At 40.4% G+C, this 24,625-nt stretch overlaps 1 protein-coding gene across 4 annotated transcripts in view; it reads right to left on the minus strand.

The window, feature by feature from the left end:
- Positions 1 to 24,625, minus strand: part of OTUD7B (OTU deubiquitinase 7B) — a 55,465-nt gene that overhangs the window by 9,824 nt on the left and 21,016 nt on the right. The window contains exons 2-7 of one of the 4 annotated variants that reach the window (XM_038562084.1): positions 14,249 to 14,398; positions 10,237 to 10,425; positions 7,392 to 7,619; positions 5,842 to 5,943; positions 4,908 to 5,035; positions 687 to 799 (exon numbers count right to left, since the gene is read on the minus strand). In XM_038562084.1, the coding sequence (XP_038418012.1) occupies positions 687 to 799; positions 4,908 to 5,035; positions 5,842 to 5,943; positions 7,392 to 7,619; positions 10,237 to 10,425; positions 14,249 to 14,333 (845 nt within the window). In that variant the 5' untranslated portion in view covers positions 14,334 to 14,398. Of the gene's footprint in view, positions 1 to 686; positions 800 to 4,907; positions 5,036 to 5,841; positions 5,944 to 7,391; positions 7,620 to 10,236; positions 10,426 to 14,248; positions 14,399 to 24,625 lie in introns of those variants that run through there. The other 3 variants (XM_038562083.1, XM_038562085.1, XM_038562086.1) reach the window with 3 other exon arrangements.

Raw genomic sequence — 24,625 nt, forward strand, 5'->3', positions numbered from 1 at the left:
CCACACTTTAAAAAAATTTAACAGTAATTAAACATGTAGTCATTGTTCACATTTCCCCAACTGTCTTATAAATATCCATACATTCCCACTAGTTGATTTGTCTAAGTGTCTTTAAACTTAGGTTCCCTCTCCCTTTTTATTTTCCTTGCAATGTATTTATTGAGAAAACTGAACTGTCTGTCCCATAGTTTCTCAAAGTCTGGACAGGATATGATTTTAATTCCTTAGCATGATACAACAGAAACCGCAGCATGGCACACAAAACTCTTGTTACCCAGCCTCATCTATCACTCTATACCACGTACTCTGTATTTTGGCAGTGGTAAACTGCTTATAGTTCCTAGAACATACCATGCTGTCACATACTTCTGTGCCCTTGCCATGGCCTCTCTTTCCTTTTTTTTTAATTTTTATTTTAATATTTTATTTTTTTATTCATGAGAGACACAGAGAGAGAGAGGCAGAGACACAGGCAGAGGGAGAAGCAGGCTCCATGCAGGGAGCCCGACGTGGGACTCGATCCTGGGTCTCCAGGATCACACCCTGAGCTGAAGGCTGATGCTCAACCACTGAGCCACCCAGGCATCCCTCTCTCTTTCCTTCCAACATCCTCTTAGCATGAAGTTTTTTGGACACTAAGGACTCAGGAAAGATGAGTTCCTACTCCCTCACTTAGCCATACTTACCCACCACAGTTGGCTCCATTGGTACCTAGATGCATGCGGGGTTCACTCGAGGCAAGCTTGATCAGCTCATTCCATTCCTTCTGCCATTCATCTTCTGTGTAAACCAGCCCTGACTGTGTAAAAGACAGGCAGGGGAGATCAAGCAGTCAGAGGCTAGGTTCACGGGCAGTAGCTATCCCAACTCACTCACACTGGCCCACTCCCTATTCTCTTAGCATTGTGCTTACAATGTGTACTACAAAGTCAAATCTCTTCTCCCTCTCTTAGTCAAAGTCCACAAAAGAAAAGTCTATGACCTCTCTCACACTTCTTTTTCTTCCATTCTTTTCTGACTCATTTCAGTTCAGCTTCTGTCTCTGTCCACCAGCCTGCCCCCCTTTGCCCCACATACAGCACCTTACCTACCTAACTCTGCAAAGGACAATGACCTTTTAATTGCAAATTCAGTGGACTCTTTGGTTCTTGTCTTTCTTAGTCTTCATGTCGCATTTCAACTCCTTGTTAAATTTCCTTCTCTTTCAGCTTCTGCAACACTACTTTCTCTTATCTCTCTCAACTCTGTCCACTCTAGCAATATTGGTATTATGTCAACAATATTAGCAGCTTTGGTTCCTTCTGGGTGATCTCATCTACTGCCATCTATATGCTCAGGACTCTAAAATTTCCCTCTCCATCCCAGACCTCCTCTTAATTTCTAGACTATATTCACATCCACCTGCATACTGAAGATTGCCACCTGCTCATGACTGCCTCAAACTACAGTCAAAATGGAACTCCTACCTCTTCCAAAACCCACTCTATTTCCTGTATTCCTGCCTTAGTGAATAGCACTGAATATCACCCAAACACCTAAGCTAGAAACGAGGGAGTTAACAGAGACTTCTCTCCTTTTGCCCACCCCACACCTGGATTCCTTAGTCAATAACTATTAAGCATGCCTATTGCAATGGACCCTTAATTGGTTTTACTACTTCTAGTCATGCATTCTTCTGATCCATTTTCTACAGTGTTACCAGAAAGGTTTTTCTAAAATTAAAATCTGATGTTTGCTCCCTGCTACAAATGATTTTAAGAGCCATCATGACCTGGGGCACCTGGGTGGCTCAGTAAGCTAAGCGTTTGCCTTCTGTTCAGGTCATGATCCCAGATCCTGGGATTGAGCCCCACATCGGGCTCCCTGCTCAACAGGGAGTCTGCTTCTCCTTCTGCCCCTCTCTACCTCTTGCTCATGCTCACTCTCTCTCTCAAATAAATAAAATCTTAAGAAAAAAAAAAAGAACCATCATGACCTATTATAGTTCAAAATACTTCAGTGTAGCACACAAAGTCCACTTCCTGGCCCCTACCCACCTCTCTAATACATAATTTAACTAGCAGTAGTTCCTTGAATGTACTGCATTGCTTTATACGTGACCTTTTGTCTAGCTTATTCCTTCTGCTTGGAGCAGCCTACTTCCTAGCCACTTGGTGAACGATTTCTCAACTGTCAGGAGAGAACTCAAATATCTTCTCTAAGGCTTTCCTAAATCTTCCTGGTAGACTCACTCCTTCCTTTGTGCCCTCCCTTCTAATCTACTATACAAACTTCATCACAGAAGGAACAACCTGTTACTTTGGTACAATTACATATTTACATGTCCATCACCTACTACTCTTAAGGGCCAGAACCATGTTCTAGGCAATATGCTAGTGCCTAAGATGTGATCAGTAATCAATACATGCTGAGTGAAACTATAATTTTTATCAAAGAAATGGGAGAAGTGGTACAAGCAATTTAAAAATATCATTTGTCTTTAGGATATATATGATAATTTGGGAGATAAGTCTATTGTTATTAATTATACTTGCCTTACATTAGTATTTAAAGGAGTTTATACTGCTTAAACATACTGACAGAGTAAAAGAATTAAACTGGAAACATGAGGGGTGTGAGGAACAAATTTAAGAATTAAAGAGCTGTTATCAGCAACATTTTACTTTAATAACTAAAAATTACAAAGCTATGTTCTCTTTGTAAAATACTGTAATAAAGTTTTTCAATTAAAAATAAAAAGAACAATGCACAGGCAATATGTACTGACTGGGTGCTTTGGTCAGTCTTTTTCTCACCTATTTCAGCTTCCTGTTTTCATACATGCAGCCACTAGGTGGCGGACCCATTCAGCCTTACTGGAAAATGTCCTTACTGGTTAGAGTTTGTTTTTTTTTTTTTAAGTTTATTTAAACAATCTCTACACCCAACATAGGACTCAAACTCACCACCCTGAGGTCAAGGGCTGCATGCTCTACCTACTGAACTAGCCAGGCGGCCCATCTTTATTGGGCTTGACCACCAATTTCAACACAAAACAAGGAGGCCTGGGAAATCAAAACCAATTTAGTTTGTGTGGTGTTCGGTCTTGATTAAAAGAAGCCCCCCAGTCCTCCTTGCCTCCCTCCATTCCCATGCCCAAGGTGCAGTATGATGCTATAAATAGTCTCAATTAAAACAACTCTTTAGGCCACATTTCCAGTATGGAACTTTTTATGTACTGGGCAAAAGGAGTAAGATGTTGCTCCTTTGTTAGCCACTATTCTCTATGCATACATTTCCACTGGAGACCCTGGGGAGGAACATGTGGCTGACCAAGAACATAATTTGGGTATTTCTGGGTCTCCCAGCTAAACCCATCACAATATAATCCCACCCTTAAAATACCTACAATAGCTTAATAGCGGGACTTGGCCATACCTATTCTCTGACTGTTGCTGTAACTTCTACTAATAGCTAAATGCTCTAGTTTGAATGCTTTTCTGGACTCTGGAGTGGTCAAATATAAGGTTCAGGTATGATGTGAATTCAGTGGCGAAGAAGGCAAACTTTAGGTTGGCTCTAGCTCAGGCAAAAGAAGCCCTCCACAAGTGCCTGCTCAGTTCACTAGGGAACCATGGGATTTGGCAATAATAAAGAATGCCATTTACTTGGCCTTGCCCCTGTACACTTGCTTCCTTCAGAATCCTCTGGGGCAGACTGGCTGATCAAAGACACCATTCTGATCTTAATACCATCCTAATTTTAACAATTGGCCTCTTTGTTTTTAAGAAAGAAACAGGACACATTCTACCTTCATATTTTAATCTTCAGGATATTAAATTCTAATAACTAAAAAAAACCCTCTTAGTTCTATATAATAGCCAGTTATGATAGAGCAATAAAAGGCAACAAGAAGGAAAATGGAAAGAAAAAAGAAAGTTTCCGAAAAGACTGTCCCATATTTATGCCAGAACACCCAGCCATATAAATGGCAAAACAAACAAACAGATACACTCAAACAGCGTGTAAGATAAACACAGAAGAGAGAGAGAGAACTAGGGGAAAAGGGAAGAGGGAGACTTGTTATCTTTGTGTAAGTGTACAGTGTCATCATTACAGTTAGGGTTCAGCCAACTCTTTTACTGCCCCGTCATAACTGCCTGACAGTAAATCTTTGAGGCTTTGTGGGCCATATGTAACTACTCTATCCTGCTGCTGTTCTGTTTTACACAAGGAAAGCACTTAACATAAAGCAAACATATATAAATGAATGTGCAGGGCTGTGTTCCAATGAAACTTTTTTTTTTTTTTAACTGTTACTGAGATTTGTCTCACAGGTCATAGTTAGCTTTCAACCCCAGTTATGGGGATGGAAAGTACAAACAGCCATTGTTACGTTCTTATACAAAAGCAGTCTTAACACCTGCTAAGGCCCTGAGAAGTATCATTCAAACTCAATTTAATAGGCATGTTTTTAAAATTTTTAAACAAACCGAGTGTATGAAAAACAAGTATTACATATAGCCAACAAAATTTTTAAGCATTTACATTCCTATAAGGGTTGAAAACATAAGTCCTTAAAAATTGGTTTAGCTTTATTATTATAAGCAAAAAAGCTCCAAACAATACAAAAATCCTGTGGACTTGTCCTATCTTATTTTGCAAAAGATTACTACTGAAGACTTAATGAGTGTCCATCAGGTGAGAAGCATGTTAGTTACCTCCTCCATGATTCTCAGCTTCCCCATGCTAGTTCTCATGATTATCTCAGAAAGGCACAGGCCCGTGGTGTCTTTTGTATTGTCTACAATTTCCAGGATTCCAAAGGGAGTACCACTGATCAGGCACCAGGAGACATGGCCTACTGGCACACACTGAGCATTCACCATAGCCAACTCTAAGAACAAGGTGTTCCCAAACTCCCTCACCTCTTTATTCTGCTGTGTTTGTTGCCACCTCCAGCGCCGTTTTAATGCTTCCTTCTCGGCTCCTTTCTCCATCAGCGCATACAAAGCTTTCCGTAGCATCAAGTCCCGATCATGGAAACCCCACATGCCTGCAGCAAGAAAACATACCAATAGGACACCTTACCTTGACTTACCTTTACTAATTATGATGCATATGTCCTAGCATGAAGGAAATCAGGCTGAAGGCCAGATTCAAAGAAACTCCTGTGACTCAGGGGAGAGGTACTTAACCATGACAGAAAATGTGTTCCTACTCTGGAGGTTCAGATACTTTGAGAACTTACAAGTGGGAGATATACCACATCCTACAAACTCCTGACAGAAAGTTCCTTACTCATGACACAAGTCTAACAAACTAAAATACATGGTGGCAGTATAGAAGATGGGTCTGGCACATGGCAATCACCATCAAAGCTGGAGGGATGGTTGGAAAATGAGGACTTTTTTAAAATCTAAGGCAAAAAACATATTGAATTATAAATAAGTTTTATAATTAAACAAATCTCACAAAAACCAATGAAAGCATATCTTTTTTATACAGCAAAAGAATAAATATGAAGTATAATGATAGACACACATAGCTCTACCCTGCTTACATACTTGCTGCTCACTACTTCTGGGGGTAGCTCTCAGAGTGGGACCCACACTAAAGCATGTGTTCTCCATATGCTCTCTGAACAAGACTGAAAAACCAGGGCAGGGCTCTCTTCCATCTCTTGCATCGCATGCCCATACCCATGCGCGCACGCAGACACACACACAAACACAGACACACACATACACACTATGCCATCATTTCTGCCTAAGATCAAGGTTAGCGGATTAAGTCCTGCACATGAGATTTAATTCCATTGCTTCCTTTCTGAGGGTACGGAACACCATTTTCAAAACTTACCTAGAGAGGCTGCATGCAGGAGGCAGTTTCCATCCCCAGTAGTTGCCAAAGGAAGCAGCCTCTGGCAGGTAGGGTCCACACTCACCCACCAGTTCAAACGCCCTACAGAAACAAGAAAAGGAGAGGAGTAGATTATCCATAAAGTCCTTCCCACTTCTCTAACTCTAAAAAAGACTCCAAACTTGCCTCCTCCAGGAAGCCTACCCAGAATAAAACCATCTCTGTTACTCCTTATATCTTCCTCACTAATGCCTAATGAATCAGAATCTAGAGAGCATGATTGGTTAGATCAGCAGTTCTTACATGGGGACCACTGATCTAACCAATATCCAAGAGGACATTTGGCAGTATCTGGAAATGCTGTTTTGTTGTCACAACTGGAGGAGGGATGCATCTAGTGGGTAGAGACTAGAGAGATTGCTAAACATAATATATCATATCAGGCCGCTTGCACAACCAAATTATCTGGTCCTAAATATCAACAATGCTGAGATTGAGCCACTCTGGATTAGATGATGAGGCCAAGGTCATAGGTGGAAATCTGTGTTGGCTTCTTGGCTGGCTCTGATGTCTTCCCTCTGGTCAGGAGACCAGTAAATAATATAACAATGAAACTCAGCACAAAAACATCATCACTAAAAGAAAAATAACCCAAAGCATGTATTCACAGAGTCACGTAAGTATCATCGCATATATGACTGCGTGGCAACTTGTATGTGATATGACTTTAAAGATATAAGCAACAAGACAAAGCATACGAAACACCTAAGAAAATGAGTCTCAATTCTGTATAGTCATCCCACAATTGCCAATCCGTTATTCATAGGAGAAAAATATTTCATGAATCATGCTTAAAAAGTCTTCTTGAATTACTAAAAAGTTAATAGAAAAAAACTAACCTATAATCTCACTAGCTAGAACCTGCTAACTTTTTAAGAAAGTATTAAATAGATCCACACAGATACTATAGAAGGGTACAAATGAAAAATGAAAGCTTGTTTCCCATGCCCCCAACTCCCAGCCCCCATCTTTCTTCCAAGGAATTTTAATACCTGACTAGCTTTTTCCATAATTTCCAGCAGCCTCACCCCACTATGTTAACCAATTTTAACAGTAATTTAAGACAAACACAATTGTAAAGGTAAATATATCTTCAGAGAAAGGCTCATATAAACAAATGGCACTTTTAAATTAATCACCGGTGTACATCAGCTATAATATTGGTATTTTCTGATCACAAACATGTTCCAGAGCCAATTTTGATTCATTCGTATTTTCTTCCCCATGTATGGATTTTTAGGTATGGATTCCTGGGCCTTTCATGTGCATATCTGGTTTGCCTTCCACCAAATAGAAATTTCCAGGAGAAAGTATTTAATTTATGTCCTGAAAAGAAGCACCTAACTCAGTATATGTGTTGATCTGACTGACACTTGCAGTCAGATCCCACACTTAGATTGGGAGCTACTGGTTAAGGCCAGGCCCTCCACGTGGCTGCCTACAGGTAAAGAGCAGAGGGAAGAACCTGGGGAAAAGCAGCATTCACTGACCTGCCTGTTCCAAGGCAACCAGCATGGACTGTTCAATAAGGTCTCTCTCTATGAAGCTGCGGAAGTCTTCATTGTACACAGTGAGATCTGGAAGCTGGAAGGCACAGATGGGCATTTCCAGGGGGTGCTCACTGCTCCCCCCACCCCCACCATTGGAGGAGACATGGGACCGGGCCAGGGAAACAATGCTGGAGCTGGCGTGGGAGATGCCCCTAGACAGGCGTTTTTCTGCAATGAGAAACGGAGTTACCTTAGAACATACACAGCCCAAAGAACATCCCACTCATGTGGTGATGATTACCTAACAAGGGTTACCTCTTTCAGTCAGGGAAAACCTATAAGTCCAACTGGCTACCAAATTTCCCAACCCGCTTTCTCAAACCAAATACAATTGGAGAAATATAGAAAGTAGCATTTTTTTAAGCACTTATATTGGCACCAAATATACATTCCTCTTTCTACCTTTTTTAAGAGAATTTGCCTGAACTTCTCCCCATGACTCTGTCTTCTTTTATTTCCATTTCCCAACATAATAGGGACTCATTCATTTGGAAACTTGATCACTGGTAGGAAAAAGAGGGAATAAGAGAAATGGGGTTGCATTTGGCTAGACTGAATCAAATAATCACTCTGATGATTTTCATCATTTTGGAGACTATAAAGAAGAATTACCATTATAGAAAATTAATGATTTTTTTTAATTTTTTTTAAATTAATGATTTTCTTTCTTTTTTTTTTTTTTAAATTTTTTATTTATTTATGATAGTTACACAGTGAGAGAGAGAGAGGCAGAGACACAGGCAGAGGGAGAAACAGGCTCCATGCTCCGGGAGCCTAACGTGGGATTCGATCACGGGTCTCCAGGATCGCACCCTGGGCCCAAAGGCAGGCGCCAAACCGCTGCGCCACCCAGGGATCCCAAATTAATGATTTTCTAATGAAATCTTACACAGCTGGGAACTTTCTTATTTACCATCAATAACATTTATATACATTTTTTTAAAAGTGTATTTCGTTTTTATTTTTATTTTTTTTTTAATTTTTATTTATTTGATAGTCACACACACAGAGAGAGAGAGAGAGAGGCAGAGACACAGGCAGAGGGAGAAGCAGGCTCCATGCACCGGGAGCCCGACGTGGGATTCGATCCCGGGTCTCCAGGATCGCGCCCTGGGCCAAAGGCAGGCGCCAAACCACTGCGCCACCCAGGGATCCCTATATACATTTTTTTTTTTTTTAAAGGTTTTTTTTTTTTTTTTCTTTTTTTTAATTTTTATTTATTTACTTATGATAGTCAGAGAGAGAGAGAGAGAGAGGCAGAGACACAGGCAGAGGGAGAAGCAGGCTCCATGCATCGGGAGCCTGATATGGGATTCGATCCCGGGTCTCCAGGATCACGCCCTGGGCCAAAGGCAGGCGCCAAACCGCTGCGCCACCCAGGGATCCCCCTATATACATTATTTACTACAACTTTTCTGGATACTCCTATTTATCAGAAATATATAGGTGCAGTCATTCTCACTTAGCATGCTACAGACAAAGACAGTAGACAGGCCCCCAAATTATTTCACTTGTTTTTTATTACATGGCACTTAAAATCCCCCGATAGTCTGTGATCATAATCTGCTCAAGTGCCATATTACAATTCATTTGCATGACTTATGTGAAGATTATCAAAAGAGCTAAAAATTGCGTTGGGAAGCAGTTCTTAATCCAATACTTGCCAGAGAGGATGTACAAAGTAAGTTAAGAGTTGTCTAAAGTTATTTTATAGTGATGTTATTTTTTAAACTGCGTTTTTAGGTATTCAAAAAGTATCATAAGCCCATGGTAAAAAGTCAAAATACTACCAAAAGATGTAAAGTATTACAAAGAAATCTCCCCCTTATTCAAAATTTCTAATTCCTTCTCCAGAGGAAATCCTTTTGGATCCTTCTAGAATTTTCTATGCACACAGAAGCACATATAGCTTTGGGTGGTTCAGTCAGCTAAGAGATTGACTCTTGGTTTCAGCTCAGGTCGTGATCTCAAGGTCATGAAATCAAGCCCTGCATGGGGCTCTCTGAGCTTAACAAGGAGTCAGCTTGGAACCCTCTCTCCCTCTCCCTGAGCCCCTCCCCCCTGCTCTAATTCTCTGTAAAATAAATCTAAAATTTTAAAAAGCATGTATAGCTTTTAAAATCATTTCAAAAAACATAAACAAGAACATACTGTGCATCTTACCTTTCTCAACAGATTTTATAGACTTTTCTAAAACAACACATCAAGTTCTACCTAATTCTTTCCAGTGGCTGCAGAGTATGCCACAACATACACAATTTTAATTTAACTGCTCCTCTACTAATGGACATTAAAGTTGTTTTCAAGCTTTAACTCTCAAGCTTTACACTGCATATGTGTCCATTTGCATTTATTTGTTTAAAGGACATATATATACTCACGTGCACATACATATATATGATAAATTCCTAAAAATCAAATTGCTGAGTCAGAGTATATACATTCATTTTAAAATTTTGCTACATACTGACAAATATTAACCAAAGAGGTGGATGGCAGTGATCCTTTGAATTCTACCTTTATGGACTTAAACTTGACAACTAGGTTGTTCTCTTTCATCCATTTCTCTCCCAGATCTGAAAAAGGCCTTTGTACAGGGTAATACACATGATGCAGTGGGACAGTGCGGGCCTCCCGCACTGAGGCAGACTGAGGCCACCTCTAATCAGTCTGTCAGGGGAGCAGAGGAAGGAAGAGGATCATCTGTGAAGGATGACTCCATTTAGCAGTGCCCTCCCTTCCTCTCTACTCCATCTACAGAAACACCCCTCAGTTACCCCAGTACCTTGAATGACATCATCCTGCCGCTGCAGCGTGGGTCGGGGAGGACGGGCAGACTCTCGATCTGAAAACCCTTTTTCAGGGGTCCTGGAGCCACCACTCCCTTCACTAAAGGGTGGGGGCAGGTTCCCAGCATGGACTTGACGTAGCTGTTCAAAATCACTGAGGGCAGCACTCACGTCCCAATTCTTTCCTGGCAAGAGACAAATCAAAACTTGAATTGGGTACTCAGAGTACAGGGAAACTGTGGAAAAACCTAGAATAATCACCCAAACCATCCTCTCAAAACTAGCAAATAAAATTTATGTATACTTCCACCATTCTCCTGTTTCTTATTGTGCTTTAATTTTCTTAACACTTTAGTCTACAATACGACAATCTATTTACCTGTTGTCTATTTCCTAAGTCAGCTTTGTGAGCATTGAATCTTTGTGTCTCTGAACTAAAAGGGCCCTCAGAGACCACAGATAAAACAAAAGCAGCCTAAAGAAGAGTGACTTGCCTAAATGTAAAGCTAGTTTGCACCAAGGAAAAGTGTGACTAAAAGCCCAGGTCTCTCAATTCTGAAATCCAGAGAGTTCTTAGCCTAGACCTAAACCATCTGAAATTATATAAAAAGGTATAGGTGTGTGCATTTTCCTAAAGAAAAAGAGCTGACAGCTGTCATCAGATTACCAAAAGAAAATGGTAACTGCCTGGCCTCAAATTTAAGAATCACTACTCTCCTGAAGAAAAGATCTTAAATGATAGACTTGTCATATATTTTATGACTGTTCACACTTCTATTCTATTCCATCTGATACCCACTTAATTCAATTCCTATCACCCACTGTCCCACCTCCAATCCACTCTAAAGTATCCCATGAGATTAATCTTTCCAAAGCACAGTTCTGATCATTTCAGTTCCAGTATCAAAACTGCTGCTTGTCACTGCCTACAGAATAAATTCTAGGTTCCTATGTCTGACATTCAAGGCTTTCTATGACCTGGCCTACTTTTCCAACCTTTTCCCTGTGCTTCAATTTTCCTGGTTGTGAAAGTGGAGATGATTCCACATAGGAATGTTACGAAGATCAAATGAATTAAAAACACAGTAAGTTTTTTTATATGCATTTATTGCTGTTGCTGTGATGTCTTGTTATTACTATAATTCCTCAGTTTTAGCTACACGAATCATTAATACCTGATGAATTTACTTCTGACCCATTACATTCATCATTTGTTCCAACTTCCTTTGCTCACATGGCTTCAGTCAGTCTGGCCTCTTTGTTACCCCTATACATATGCTACAACTGCTCCCACCTATGGCCTTTCCAACAACTGTCCCAACTGCCTGGAAGGCTCTCTCCCCAGTTTATCTACACAGACAACTCTTCATCTCCTTCAGGTATTTGTTCAAATGTCACATCCTTAATAAGGCCTGCTTGACTACCCAAGTAAAAATCACAACCTACCCTCATCACATAGCACTTCACATCTTAAAATATACTTCACAATGATTTGGTTATCATGCTTATTATTTATTGACTGTCTTGCTGGAACATAAGGGCAGGGATTTTTGTTTTGTTTTGTTCAAGTACCTAGAACGTGGCATATAGTAGGTACTCAATAAATATTTGTTGAAGAATGAAGGCCTTTTGTCTTGACTCAACAAATCAATGAATGAATGTTTACCATACAGCTGGAAATACAGAACATTATACTGAACACTGGCCCTGTATTTGTAACTGTGTGGTAAACCTCTGAAAAACAGGCCCTAACAACCAATTTGCCCATCTTGTCCAAAATGGGATATCCATCATCTTCCTTCCTTCCTTCCTTCCTTCCTTCCTTCCTTCCTTCCTTCCTTCCTTCCTTCCTTCCTTCCTTCCTTTCCTTCCTTCCTTCCTCCCTTCCTTCCCTTCCTTCCCTTCCTTTCCTTCCTTTCCTTCTTTCCTTCATTCCTATTACCTTCCTTCCTTCCTTCCTTCCTTCCTTCCTTCCTTCCACTCCTCCTTCGATATTCCCCAAACCAGTAATGGCATCACAAGCCCTCTAGGCCAGAAAATTCAGTCACCTTCAGTTCCTCACTACTGAGACCCAATTCGTTTTCCGCCCTCACTATCTAGTCAATGTTTGCACTCATGGAACATCTCTCAAATCTGTTCATGTCCATTTTTACTGTCACTGTCCCCATAAAAGTCCTCATGATCATCCCCTGGTCTCTGGGAGGGGCTTGGCTAATCTCCCTTCCCCTAACATGTCCTCTTTCGAATTTGTTCTTTATACTATAAACCAAAGTTAACTTTTAAAGGAAAAAGCAAGAGAGAAAGACAGAGACAGGGAGAAAATGAAGATCAAACCCTTTGATTTCCCTTCTAAATTCTATCTTAAATCCATCCACTTTTCTCCCTACAGCTACCACAGCAGTTCAAGCCACCATCATCTCTCACCTCAACTGTGGCAACTGTCTTAATTGGGTTGATCACTTCTCTGGCCACCTTCCAACATGTTCCATAACCTTCAACCAAAATTCAAATCCCATCACTTCACTCCCCTGATTACAATCCTTCACCAGCTTCCCCCTGAACACAGAATGACATTTAAACTTCTTACCACAGTCTACAAAGGGCCCCATATTCTGCTTCCTGCCTTTCTACCCATTTCCTACCACTCTTGCCCCACTCTTTCTACCCAGTGCCAAACTCTGTTTCACTTTATGTCCTTGTACAAGCTTCTGTATCAACACTCTCCTCTTATCCCTTTTGCCTTGCTACTCCCACATACCCTTCTGGGTTCAGCTCAAATGTCACTTCCTTAGAAAGGCCTTTCTATACCCTGTATCTAAATTTAGGTTTCTCTCTTACACTTCCATAGTACCTCAACTTTTCCTTCATAGCACAGAAGTGTGTGCACGTGTGTGTGAGACAGATTAAACAAATATTAATTGTAACATAATTGTTAAAAGCCAGCCTCTGAAAACAGATGGCCTATGTTCAAATTCCACTTAACTTCTCTGAACTTCAGTTTTTAAAATCATAAAAGTGGGATAATAAAACCTATATTGCAGAGTGATTGTAAGAATAAAACAATGTATCTATCTCAAGTACCTCACACATATTGAACACATGTTACAAGAGTACAAGAGGAAGAAGAAGCATTTGAGCTGAATCCAGAAGGATGAGGAGAATTTCTAAAGAAAAATGGAGGAAGGGACACTGCTGACTTAGAAAACAACTTAACGTGACCAGGGAAAGGTGACAAGTTGGGCCAGGCTGAAGAAGAAGAAGATAGTAGGAGATAAAAAATGTCAGTCAAGGGCAGAGTCACACTGAATTAGCAAACTGGAGTTTAAACCCAGATCTTCCATTTCCTAAAAGGTGGAAGCAAATGTCAAACTGTCATACTTTGCTAAGCGATGACGATCTAAAACATTAGAATATATGCTAAGAACTTGCCCCTCTCTCCTCAGGCTTACCCAGTTTTGTCATTATATAGTTCCATCATCAAAAAACATCTGTTAATTATGACTCCAAACAAAGAATCCTACTGACACAATTCCAAGCCTTAAGGACCTTAAAATCTAGAATGTTCATGCTTATGTGTACATACAGATAGAAATAAACATGGCAGCATAATAAAAATATTAACTTAATTCACTCTACATGGAATCACCCCAAATTAGGGAAGGCAAGAAACAAAACCACAAATGATCCGAAATACAAAAATCCCAAAGCTGTTTATATATAAAGAGGAAGACTTACACATCTAGAATTATGCTTTTAGTGGATTTATATAAAATTTCACTTGCATTACCTAAGCATATATTCACAGTGAATTTAACTTTTCAAGGAGAAAAGGGAATTTTGCACTTTAAAATTATGTTAAGTCATACACAGGTAGATTATTAGAAGCAATTTAAACGTAAGGTCTGTCATAAAGTATTTTTCTGATCACCTTAATTGTTCCAAGTCATCTTAACAATAAACATGGCATTGACTTTCTCTCTTCTCATTTTCCCCCTCGTGACTCCTTACCTTCCAGGAGATCTCGGGCCAGCCCAGGCTCTGCACCTGTGGAACGGACAAAATCTGACAGGACAGCATCCATGTCCAGGGTCATGTGATCATTAAGTACTTTCAGGCAGCTGAGGTAGGGTGGACATAGATCAAAATTCAGGCCTCTACCTGAGGAGGAAATAAATACATAAGGCTCAAATTATACTGAAATAGGATGATCATAGCCCAATTTCTGCAGCTTCCTAACCAAATGGAGAAACTATCCCGGCTCATTTATTTCAGCTGTATTTATTATAAAGTGCAACCTTTAGTTTCCTAATTCCTCATTAAATTCTTCTAAATTAATCACAAAACTTAATGTCATTCTGAATAATGCTTTTCTTCTACCTTTCTAGAGTATTCCATTTCCATCCATCAGGTTGCTTATCGAAATTAATGGAAGAAAGCAGCAGACTAACCACCCGGAAGAACTCCCCACCTTGTTTTATTTCCTTCCTGGCACCTGATATAAACTGAAATTATTTTAGTAGGTTACTGTCTACCCTCCTCCTCTAATATGTAAGTTTCTTGAAAGCCGAGTGCTTGTGTGTCTTATTCACTAATGTGTCCTCAGCATGTATCACTTGATACGTGCACAGTGCGTGGCATAGAGGCCCTCAGTAAATATTTGCTGAATGAATGGATAAACGAACAAATGAATACTATATACTGAATAACTTTAGAGCTGACTAGTGTTCTGAGGCTAGCTGAGGATGTAGAAGGAGCAAGCTGATAGCTAAAACTACTCACAATAAAATAAGCTATTACACAAAGCAGAGTGGAGATCTCAAAGGTACACAAAAGTCCATTTTTGTCCACTAATTTCATGAACCCAGGAAACATGCCTTTCTCCACCATGGACAAATGAGCCAAATATCCACCATGGACAAACGAGCCAAGTAAGTTCACCTGAAAAAGATCTCTTTCAGACTTGACTTTGGCAGAAACTCTGTCCCTGACTTGATAGCCTGGCACCAATCCACATTCCTCTAAAGTTAGCAGTTCCAGCTGAGGAAGCAGTAGCAGAGTAAAGAACGATCTCTAACCAAATTCTGCCACATTAGACAGGTTTACAGTTCTCTGAAGAGGGCTTGCTGCTAAAATAACCCTAACACACCTGCCCTACCACACCCACCAATTCCTTGCCTTTTAGAGAAGGCCAAAAGTAGAATTCTCAAAGGTAAAAAAGGTGACTCTGGTGACACACTGCAGAAACATCTCCTCCTAAACAATCTTAAGTCTAAGGGTGACTCAGATACCTTTTCTTCAAACGTCCCCCAACCCCAGGACAAAACTTGTTTAGTGGTATGATTGGATCCTGATTTTCTGCATTCCTTAGAAATATTAAGGCAAATAAACAGCAATGATTTGTGGATCATAAAACCAGTAAGTCACTAACTTGAGTATAGGGACATGTTTTATTCCTATTCATAGCCCCAACAACTAGCATCTAACACAGCACCTACAATATTGTAGCAGTCAATAAATGCCTGATGAGTAAATGATTAAATGACTAAGTGAACCTCCACATCAGCCACTACCAAATTTTTGGCTTAACTTGGCAGATGAGAAAGTCCAGGGTCCTTCATACTTCCTATCACCTTTCTATTTCTAAGAGTCTACCCTGGTCTTAACCACCCTGGTCAAATTACTTACAGGGTTTCAGTTGCAGACTGAATTCAATGGATTCGATGACCTTTAAGGTCCTTTCCAGGTTTAAAAAATGAAACTCTCCTGTTCTCTATAGCCTCATAAACCATGATCCTGACATTTAGTTTAGTTGATGCATTGTCAATGTCTAATTTCCTCCCATTCTTCCACAATTGTCAGAAAAGGCTGCCGATAACATAAGGAACTTTTGGCCTAGCATACCTCAAATTCAAAATGTTAGGTTATAAAATAAATTAGTTCCTTACATCTTATACAAGAATTAAATTCCTTCAGAATTCATAAATGAATGGTTTCTCCCTCCCCTAATACAGACAAGAATTTCTTCTCCAAGCCCATTTTAGTTACTGTCTTAGAGGTCACAAGAGATGGTTGCAGCCCAAATAACTTGAAAGCATGACTAATCCAAAACCAAGAGCATAACTGCAAAATGAATTTCAATCCTCTCTCTTTTAAAAAAAAAATATGCAAAGGAACTTAGTAAAGCCATTTTAATAACTGACAGACTGTGGGAGATACAGGGTAGGCACACAAATAGCAATCAGCAAAAAAGATGCTCAGCAGAAGAGAGAGTTGATTAAGCCATAGGCATGTAGGCAATTTTGCAGCCAGACATAGGCTCCTGTGACTGAGAAAGCCAGTAAGAACCACCAATGTCACAGCATCATAGATCTCATTTGCCAACATAGTAGGTCATTCTTTCCAAAAATTATTTTCGAGAAGTAATTTAGAGATCCAGCATGATCTAGAATGACTTGCTAAGAAATTCAAAAAAGCACTAAACCAAACTTCTTGGCAGCACATTCTTATATTTGATGCTTCCAGGTAGAGACCACAGACTCCACCCTAACCCCATCCAACAGATGAGGACAGTAGCTTTTGTTACATCACCACCAACACCTGGCTTGAGCTTCTCAAATTCCAAATGGGAAATATCCACAACATGGACTAGCACGCACGTCCTTGGCTCTGTCTCAGCACACAGGAAGGAAAAAAGAAAATACTGGCTTTCAAACTTTCAAACGAAACAGAGGAGGCACTCAAACATCTGTTGATTGAATGGTGTTTAGACAAACCTCAATTAGGTCAAAACTCTCCAATCCTCCAACTGGATGAGACGTTAGTGATTACTTAATCCAATGCTTGCCCTCATGTAGAAATCTTTCTATTACATCTCTGACAGAGAAATCACCCAGTCTCTACATGGATACAAGTTTTGTTGGAAAACTCAATCCTTTGCCACGATGTCCCTCTTACTGTTGGACAGTTCTAAGAGTTAGAAAACACTTTTCCTAAACTAAATGACCAGACCACCTCTGTAACTTCTGTAAGTTCCAACACCTCTGTAACTTCCACCTCTGTAACTGTAACTTCCACCTAACAGCCTCTGTTCTCTTCTCCAGAACAGTAAAATCTGTAACTTCCTCTGTAACTTCCACCTAACAGCCTAGCCTCTGTTCTCTTCTCCAGAACAATAAAATCTGCTCCCAGGAATGATGGCGTTTTCATAAAAAAGAATTAGAGAAAACATTTCTTCACATAAAACTGTGTTTACAAATAGAGGAACAAATAGGCTTGAAAAATCAGGTGGGTTGTCCAAAGTCTGAACCCAGATATTTTGGACACATGTTCGACTGCCCACACTGCCTCCCAAGGTACTAGGACATTACCGGACCCCCAAACAGCACTGATTCTTTTATTTATTTATTTATTTATTTATTTATTTATTTATTTATTTATTTTATATAGAGAGGCAGAGACACAGGAGGAGGGAGAAACAGGCTGTATCCCAGGAGCCCGACGTGGGACTCGATCCCAGGACTCCAGGATCGTGCCTGGGCCAAAGGCAGGGAGCCACCCAGGGATCCCCCAGCACTGATTCTTACTCACTGACTTCTTCCACATAGGAAAGGGCTGTGCTTATCTCTCATATTTATTAAAGAGTTAGACACCTGCCTTCTATCACTCTCACTTTAAATCCTACCATTTTCCTCAGCAATTTCAACAGCCACCTACATAATCCATCCAATGTTTCTGCTGTAAGAGTTTTATAATCTCATCAACTGCAAAGACCTTCATCTCTACTCCAGCACCTCATTCCTGGGTCCTGCCATCTCCTAAAACTGCTCCACCTCTCTTTTTTCAACATCAGAAATCTTACTTTGGCTACAATCTCACTTCCTTCCAGCTTTCCTTCTCTACTACTAAGCCTGCTCTCTTATCTCAAGATATCCTCACCTCAGACTAAGACAGCCAATTCCTTAACCACCTTATTCACTAATTCAACAAAAATCATGGAATGCCTACTATGTGTTAGGTACACTATGATTAGCATTAGAAACAAAAGTGAACTAGACAGACACAATCTTTATCCTCACAAAGATTCCAGTGGAGAAAAAAAAACCACAAAATTTCACTGAAAATTGTAATAAAGAAATGCTGGAGGGGCGCCTAGGTGCCCCTGTGCCTGCCTTCGGCTCAAGTCATGATCCTGGAGTCTGGGGATCAAGACCCACATTGGGCTCCCTGCTCAGTGGGCAGCCTGCTTTTCCCTCTGCCCCTCACCCCTCTCATGCTCTCTCTCACTCTCAAATAAATAAAATCTTTTTAAAAAGGAGAGAGAAAGAAAGAAAGAAATGCTGCAGAGATGGGTGTTATCTCCTACAGGAAGTCAGAAAAAGCTTTCCCAAGGAAGTGACAGGAATTACAGGGACAAACTGGGAAAGGAAGAATGCTTAAGCAGGGGAAACATCTATCAATGTTCTGTGGCAGGAAGAAACATAGAGGTGAAAATGGTACAAAGTAAGGGTTAAGAGGGAGCTTAATGGACCCTGTTAAACATTGAGATTTTATCCTAAAAGTAATGAAAAGCCACTGATCAGTTGTAAGTAGGGGCAGGACATGACCAGATTTGAAGTATTAAAAGATCTCCCTGGCTGTAATGAGAAGAGTGTGGAAGGAACACAAGTAGATTTAGGGAAGATTGGTTGGGAAATTATTGCAAAGACATAACAGTGAGCTGGACTAGGATGACAGCAGTGACGACAGAGAAAAAATGGATAGATGTCACTTTGTCCCTTCTTGCCAACTGAGTATGAATCCAATAACTGACCATTTATTTTCCAGTAAAAACTTAGTTCTGCTATTCTTCTATTTCATCTGCCCAACCTGGGTGACTCCCACATTCAACTTCTCTGTTACTACCTGGGGCTAGTAAGCAAGATCAGATCACATAACCATACAGAGCATCCCAACTACAAATAAATGGTATTCAGTCTCATTACTTTCAAGGAAATACTTGTCTTCTGTTTGCCTCTGGTTCAAGTCAACCAATCTTGTCAGCCACTCTCCCACACCTCCACCACTCTCCTACACAATCCTTATCACCTCCCTCACTCCTGACATATGACTTGCCTCCAACTTCACAGAAAACATTATGAAGCAAGAGGAGTTCTTTCAGGTTTCCTCCCCAGTCCCTACCCCGCCAGCTTCTCTTCTCCCCACCTCGCAAAACTCCCTAAAATCAACCACTTTCACTGATGCTATTTTCTTGCCTTAGATGCAGTCCTCAACCTACCAAAATGTGCTTCTACTGAAGGAGAATGACACTGACTTACAATAATATCACAATTATCCTTACTGCTTATCTAAAGTGATCTCTTTGTAGCATGTGATACTGATCACTCTTCCTGCCTCTCTGGCTCTGCATCTTGTCACCTTTGTGGACTCCTCTTCCTAAAAAGGTTAGTGCACCAAGGTTCTACCTCAGGCCTTCCATATTTTCAATTTAGATCATCTCCATGAGAAGTTTCATTCTTGCCCCTGATAACTTCAATGTATTTGGAGTCCCAAACTCTCCAGCTTACCTGGGAATCCCACATAACACTTCAAACTCAACACATAAAATACATAAGCTCAATCTCTGTCCTTCCTCCTTTCAAACTACTCCTCTTCCAGTATTGCCTATTCTAGCAAATGGTACCATCATCTCCCCTAATATCCAAGTCACAAAAGCCTGGGAGCCACCCTGGACTTCTCTCTTATCTTATCCTCATTCACAAATAATCTTTTATGAAGTTTTACTAATTTTCCCTTTAAAATTTCCCAAATCCATAGCACACTCTCCATAAGCTACAACTCTTTTATTCTCTCTCAGGCTTTGATAACCTGGACTCCAGGGAACAGCTTCCTAATCTCTCCCTTTTCCTCTCTCCAGCCATTGGTTGCTGGTAGAGGCTGATCAATCTGAAATGCAAATAGGTATAGCTCGCTGCTCTAAATTCTTCAATGACTAAAGCATAAGATCCCTTCACAATTGGGATCTACCTAACCCTCTGGCCTCATTCACCTGCCACCATTCCCCTTCCTCTCCAGGTAGTTCTCCAAGTATCCCATGTGCTTATACTTCAGTTCCTTTGTCCATGTTGTTCCCGCTGCTTGGGAGGACTTGTGGTCTAGCAGGTGAATTCTTCTTTATCCTATAGGGTTAACTGAAGTACTACCTCACTTGTAAAACTTTCTCGGCTTCCAAACGTAAACTGCCCACTTCCTCCTTGCTGCTGCACCTGGCACTCTACTTCCATAATGTTATTTATCACACCACTGAGTACTTGTGTTTATTTACATGTTTGTCTCCCCACTAAACCAGGAGCAATTTGAGAGCAGGAATCTTGTCTTGTTCACCCTGTATCCCTAATACCTAAGCGCCTGGTAGGTACTCAATTTGGGTTCAGATAAACTAAACCGTATTTGTACAGTACCCCATGGTATGCATACATGTGGACATGTGCATGCGCGCGCAAACACACACGCATACACACACCAGTACTGCTGATAATCAGATAATCAGTGTTGTAAACAGGCAGATCTAAAACAGTGGCTCAACTGAAAGACACTGGCTTCAGATTGTTAAAGATCTTATTTGCAACAGATTTCTCTTCCTAAACGTTGTTTAACCCAGACTAACATTACAGTCTGCATGCTCTGTGTGCCCAACTACTTCGTAACAGAGAAAAGTGACCCAAAATTAAATACTGATTATAGAGAAGTTATGTTAAAGTGTCTTAAAAACCATTGACCCTACATTTTCTCATCTACTACATCCCCCAGCATCCACATTCTCACACTATACCTCCTCCCAGTCCCACATGCACTACAGCTGTGCCCAAGTCCCCTCTGACTCCTCCCAAAACTCACTGGAAAACCACAACATTCAAGACTGTCAAGAATTTTCAAAGGTCAGAGACTCCTCCACGTCTATGATGTCAGTCCCAAGGAATCCAGATAGGGAGAGAGCGGAGGGACAAAAACTCTTAGAAATTTCACACAATTCTTGGTTAGGTGGGAGGGAAAAACCAAAGACTCCCTTGGCAGATTGTTTTTAATTAATATGGGTCCTTACAAGTAAAAGAAACAAAATATAGCCTTCTTCAAAAAACAAGGGGGGGGGGGGAATATGACCCAACTCCATACCAAGGAGACCTATGTAGACCTATATTACAACCCAGAGATAGAAAGAAGTGAAAGGGAGTAATATGTGTTAAAGCTGCAGGCATTCTTTCATTTTAACTTCCAAGGAACTCTAGGAGGTTTATTTGGATGGTTAACCCTATCACATAGATGAGGTTGCTAAAGCTCACAAAGGTTAGGTAATCCACTCAAGATCATAAAGGTAAAAAGTGCCAGAGCCAGGATTTTCACAAAGCCAGCCTATCTGACTCAAGACTAGACCCTTATCCTACAGCACCCCCAGCCCAGGGAGGACTAAGAAAACGTGTGACACCCACCCATGCGCCAGTCTCCCTGTTGCAACTCCTTTCAGCAGCACAATGAGAGAGAGAACTGGCTCTGGATTCAGAGACAGATTCAAGTTCAAATATCAGTCTACCAGGATGCTTGGATAGCTCAGTGGTTGAGTGTCTGCCTTCAGCCCAGGGCGTGATTCTGGGGTCCCAGGAGCGAGTCCCACTGCATGGAGCCTGCTTCTCCCTCTGCCTGTGTCTCTGCCTCTTTCTCTGTCTCTCATGAATAAATAAATAAAATCTTAAAAAAAAAAAAAATACCAGTCTACCTACTAAGGGCTGTGCTATGGGTAAATAACAGAACCATTTTGTGCCTCCAGTTCTTCATGTATAAAATGGGGAAAATATCTGCATTTCAGACCTCTTGTTAGGATTAAATAACTGAATGTACATTAGGGCGGTACCAAGCACATAGCAAGTCCTCAAAAATGGTCAGTTGCCTTCCTACTGCCTTATTCCCCCCATATACTCTGCCTCATTCCACTGTTGCCCAATATAGCCCCTGTATATTTCCTCCAGAAGCTCCCTCTACCCCTCCCAAAAAAACCTCCAGTCCCACAGCTATCTCGAAGTTATTGTCAACACATGCACACAGGACCCAGTCTATCATTCTCATTCCAATGTCTTTCAACTCCTTGAGCCTCCAAGAAAACGTCATAAAAGGACTCCTTTGGTTGTACCTTCTACCAGATGGTCCCTCAAGCAAAATAACAACAAAAGAAAACTGTCTGTCCTCTCCTAGATGTACAGACACAGCTAAATAGCTCACTCATTCCCAAATTTCCAGGGAGAGTAAAGATACACATATTTGCTGAAATTGTAATGTCTTTTTTCTTAACTACTTTTTTTTTTAAGATTTTATTTATTCATTCATGAGAGACACAGAGAGAGAAGCAGAGACACAGGCAGAGGGAGAAGCAGGCTCCCTGCGGGGAGCCCAATTTGCAACTTGATCCCAGGACCCCAGGATCATGACCCAAGCCAAAGGCAGACGCTCAAACACTAAGCCACCCAGGTGCCCCTGAAATTCTAATGTCTTAATCTATCAGTCCTACCTCCCCACCTTTATCCCTTACTACTCTACCCATTCCAAATTCAAAGATTTTATAATATTCTCTTAATATCATGCATGTGGTCTATTTTTTGGGGGGTAAAATGTTTACATCCCCTCCTACTCACCATGCACAATTCTGGGTTGTTTTCTACCTCCATCACAGTATATACTCGAGGAATAGCCACTTTCTCTCTCTAAATCAAACTTAAAAGAAAAAAACTCAACCCAAAGACTCAATCATATAATGTACCATTCCCAATTTATTAGTTTACCATATGCTATTGTGGATATATACCAGGAAGAACTAAAGAATCAGCTCCATGGCTTTAACACTACTACTAATATGTGCATTTCAGAACAAGATTTAACTATTTTTTCAAGAAATTTCTTTTTTTTTCTGAGACCTACAAATAGCAAAATGAATCTCTAAGAGATAAATCCATTAACAGCCTAACACTAACATAAAGATCAGGGAGTTCACAGAGAACTCCTTATGAATTGGCATTTGTCTTTTCAGTGCTACTGATAAAAGGCTCCTTGGATTACAGTTACTTGGGAAATTTAATAATTCAGAAGATGTGTACAATGGAAGTGACCTTTAGAATAATAAGGGCAGAGAGTCATAGAGAAAGTCTGTTATTATAAAATTGGCACAACAGTAACTTGAATAGAAACAAAAATCATATTAATGTTGATTTGTTTAGATCCAGACCAGTATTTCTATTTGCCACACACAACAGATTTTTTCTTTCCTTTCAGCTTGGGTCAAATATAGTTCAAGGTTTGATTCTCAATACATTCAACTTTTAAAAGAATAGTCTGGGGGCGCCTGGGTGGCTCAGTCAGTTTAAGTGCCCTGGAGTCCAAAGATTAAACCCTACAACCAATCCCTACGTTGTCCAATCCGTACAACGGGCTCCCTGCTCATCAGGGAGTCTGCTTCTCCCCATCTCTCTGCCCCTCCCCCTGCTCCTTCTCTCTCTCTCTCCCTCTCATACTCTCTCTCTCTCTAAAATAAATAAATAAAATCTTTAAAAAAATAGTGTGTAAAAATAAAAGTTCTCCTTAGGCCATTAAAGAATCTGATTGCTACACTTTTGACATGAGAGAAAAAATAAATACTACAAATCAAGAGGCTAGTCCAATAATAGTAAAACACATTCTCTAGACTCAAGTCACATTTAGTAGCTGACAGTCTTTTCTCCCTTTGATTTCTAACCACTGGTCATTTCACTGTCAATTAGAGAACCTCTATTCAAAAAAAAAAAAAAAAAAAGAAAGAACCTCTATTCAAGGAGAGAAATAGTGGGAGGAAAAAAATTCTAATTACGAACTATCTACAACTAGCTATCCATAGGAAATTCATTTTGTAAACTTCCGGTAAATTAACTTCCTTCAGCACACAACTACTAATTTTTTTAAAGCCCTAAACAATTAGAAAAGGAAATTTGTCCTTTATAAAATTATATAACCCCACCCAAAGAAAGATACTTTTTTTTTTTTTTTTTTTTTTTTTATGATAGTCACACAGAGAGAGAGAGAGGCAGAGACATAGGCAGAGGGAGAAGCAGGCTCCATGCACCGGGAGCCCGACGTGGGATTCGATCCTGGGTCTCCAGGATCGCGCCCTGGGCCAAAGGCAGGCGCCAAACCGCTGCGCCACCCAGGGATCCCAAGAAAGATACTTTTTATTACTATGTTTAAAATTCTCCATCTGTAAGTTCCATAGTTCATTTATCCTAGTCATATCTAGACCTCATTTGAACTCCAGGCCCAGTATGTGCAACATTCACTGTCACCTGCTGTTATCACATACTGCCTTGTAGTATTAGT

This window comes from Canis lupus, chromosome 17, assembly GCF_011100685.1.
Source record: "Canis lupus familiaris isolate Mischka breed German Shepherd chromosome 17, alternate assembly UU_Cfam_GSD_1.0, whole genome shotgun sequence".
NCBI classification, from domain to species: domain Eukaryota; kingdom Metazoa; phylum Chordata; class Mammalia; order Carnivora; family Canidae; genus Canis; species Canis lupus.